At 38.3% G+C, this 3,133-nt stretch overlaps 1 protein-coding gene across 1 annotated transcript in view; it reads right to left on the bottom strand.

Moving 5' to 3' along the window:
- Positions 1–405: 405 nt before the first annotated feature.
- The window catches only part of TBC1D19 (TBC1 domain family member 19), a 116,083-nt gene continuing 113,355 nt past the window's right edge, over positions 406–3,133 (bottom strand). Inside the window, exons 19-20 of the mRNA XM_023515345.1 lie at positions 1,597–1,667; positions 406–613 (exon numbers count right to left, since the gene is read on the bottom strand). Of these exons, the coding sequence (XP_023371113.1) occupies positions 539–613; positions 1,597–1,667 (146 nt within the window). The 3' untranslated portion in view covers positions 406–538. The remainder of the gene's footprint in view (positions 614–1,596; positions 1,668–3,133) is intronic.

Raw genomic sequence — 3,133 nt, 5'->3', positions numbered from 1 at the left:
GGAGAAGGATGTAGAAAATCCCTGGGGAGTGAAAAAGCTGCTAAGAACACCAAAGTACATTTGAATTTCTTCTTAAAAGCATTATCTTTTTCAAGTCTTTTCCTATCCTACCCCACCCCTGGCTCTGAGCAAAGAGCGATTTATAAGATAATATAGCATCTAGAGAAACACTGATCAACTAACAAAAGAATCGTGCAGGAAACTACATTGCCGTTTGAAGTTTATTACAGTATCGTTAGTTCTTATTGCATATACGGTTACATGCCTTTTACAGTCAGGATTATACTTAGAGGATGCTCAGTTTAGCAGAGTTTGTGTTTATTGCTTCTTTCTTGAAAATCAGCAGCATGCAATGCAATATTTGGTGTGAGGTTATTTTTTTCAAAAAGTGAAAAACTACTTAGGTTTAACTGAGGAGGGAACATGATCTTTATTGGCTTATATGCAAAGTTTAATTTTGGTTTTATGCAGAGTTTGCATAGTTCATGATTAGTTTCTAATGAAAAACTAGATGTGTTGTCAGTGAACTTGAACAAGATCAGGTGACAGTAGCAAACAGAAAAATCTGAAGAAGAGGCATAACTTTTAAAGTAGAAAGGTCAGCAAGAACTGCCTGAAACAAAAAACAAAAAGAATCATTACTAGCAAAATGAAGTCTATGAAATAAGGCACAGCAGAAACACCACCACAATGTAACTTTGGCATCCACACATACTCTAAGTTCTTTGGATTTGTCCTAAATCTTTCTACTAAAGCTGTACCTTTCCTTCTTTTTTCTGCATATATTAATGTTAGTAAATGTGCAAAATGCTAAAATGTGCGGTAGAAAATAACCTGGACTTTAGACTTCAGCCTTCTTCAAATATACAAGGTAGCCTGAGTTTATAAGAGGTCTAACATTTCAACTTGCTGCTATAAATAAACGCACATTATGAATACTAGTCCCGTTATTCTAGTGTGCAGAGTAACTGACTGCAGGAAATAATTCTGAGATGGAACTAATGTTTATTCAGTTGCAAGATGCATAAACATCCTCTTCCCTTTAAACAGAGAATGGAGGCAGCTATTTTAAGGATAAAATTTACATTTCTGTGAGTGATAACAAATACAGTAACAAGGTAAGCACTATTTAATTGAACCATATTTCAGGTATAAATTATACCATTAAAAAGAAATCAGCTTTAAATAATTAACTTGAAATTAAGAAGGGCCACTATGTATCTTTACAACATCATCCAAGAACATTGCTCTCTCAACTAGTTTTTCTTTGTTCTGTGAGCATAATGCATGGACTTGAGTGATAATGAGGAAGTACCAATAGTTTTCATTAAAATTACTGGGTATCTGGTTTCCCATAATGGTTATAATGGTTTCCTATAATAATCTTGTTTATGACCTCTTCATAAGAAGACTGTTTTCAGGTAATTAAGGAAATTTGATTACTTAATGCTACTTAGCTTGGAACTTACAGGTTTTTCTGAGTTAAAAAGTCTGGCTACATGAAACGTGTGTCCTATGCATCAGACACTAAAATGACTGAGCCTGGCAATCTCTCAGGAACTATTTCCATCCCATCTGAGTGAAACTTATCCTTACTTCAGCTGCGGCCAGTGATGTCACCTCCATCAGGTTCACTGCTCGGAAAGCAAACACGGCAGCTGCCAGGACTGGAAAAGAATGAACACTATGTCAACTGCTGGCCCACTCCTCGGCCGGCACAGTTCCTGCTAGCTCTGCCCACAGCCCACGGCATGAAAGCTCAGATCTGCTGCCTGTACGGCTGACCACACCCCCGCGTTCTGAGTGAAGGTCTAGTGTGGAACAGAAATCCTCTACTCAACAGTTCCGATGGCCAGACAAATGGAACACCACAGTTTTGGGGGAAAAAAAATGATCTTTAAAAAGCCATTTTATAAATTGTTTTGTTTATATCTATGCCTTAAGTTATAATAGGTTTTAAATGGCATGAAGATCTAATAAGTGTCTTATAAATTAAGGTTTTGACCCAAGTTTATTTTGTACAGCAATGGAGAGGCTTCTGAGAAGTTATATGGAGATGAGGTTATTGAAACATGTTTCATATGTATTGAGGAAGTATCCAAGTAGAGACATAGTTTGAAAAGCTTTTCTTAAAAACACCTTTATAACATGTTGTTATATTTACATTTTCATACAGAGCAGGGTTTTTGAGACTGTCATGAATGGACATGTCTGTGGGGAAGGCTTCCGTGGGACTTTCATGCCAAAGTTGACTACAGGAAAAAGAAGTTGAAACTTTGAAAAAGAAAACCATTATAGGACAACTTTCAGGTTAATAATTAATATACATCAAATAGAAAACAACACAAATTATTGTTTCCATTATACATACACACAGTGAAACAGAGGACCGTTACCACGCAGTGCTTATATAATCTACCGTGGAACGCCACGCGAGGGAGTGAGTCATGGACACAGGAGACACCAGGAGATGGTACTGCCCAGAGATAACTCTTGACTTCTCCCTATTTAGTTCCATCACCAGTGACGGAAGTGTATTCCCTGCAACAAGTCGTTGAAGCTTAGGAAATTCGTGCTAAGAAATATTCAAAATTATTTGGAAGACTGGTTCCTAGGTATACTGCATACCTACTGAAACATTTATAGATTTTAAAATACATTTTTACAGTGGGAATAAAAATAGCAATCAGTTCTCACACCAATTCTATGAGCTAAAACTTAGCCCCTTTTACTAATGTAGAACATGAAGCACAGTGGGTAGGGTGACGTGCTCAGAGTCACACAGCTAGAAAAGGGTAGAGCCTGGCCTGGGGGTCTGTGCATCTAACCACTCTGTGAAAACACTCCTGAGATTAGGACAAGCGGTAATGACTCATCCCTCACATGAACATCTGGGTGCTTCGCTAAGAATCAGCTCCTCTGCCGTCCCTCCCAGTGCTTTTCCAGAGAATGCGTGAAGGAAGATGCTGGGGTGGTCCTGGCTCTGCTATCTCTACTCCTCTGTTGTGCCTGAGGAGTAGAATTCATGATCTGGAGCTTCTTAATTTCCCCAGATAGAAGCAGAATCAACCAGCGACTGGGAAGCACAGGTACTTTTCTAGGGGATAAGCTGGCAAAGTAACATTAGAACTAG

This window comes from Otolemur garnettii, unplaced genomic scaffold (assembly GCF_000181295.1).
Source record: "Otolemur garnettii isolate 467f Iridium unplaced genomic scaffold, OtoGar3 scaffold00069, whole genome shotgun sequence".
NCBI classification, from domain to species: Eukaryota; Metazoa; Chordata; class Mammalia; order Primates; family Galagidae; genus Otolemur; species Otolemur garnettii.
This window is presented reverse-complemented; position numbering and strand designations above follow the sequence as displayed.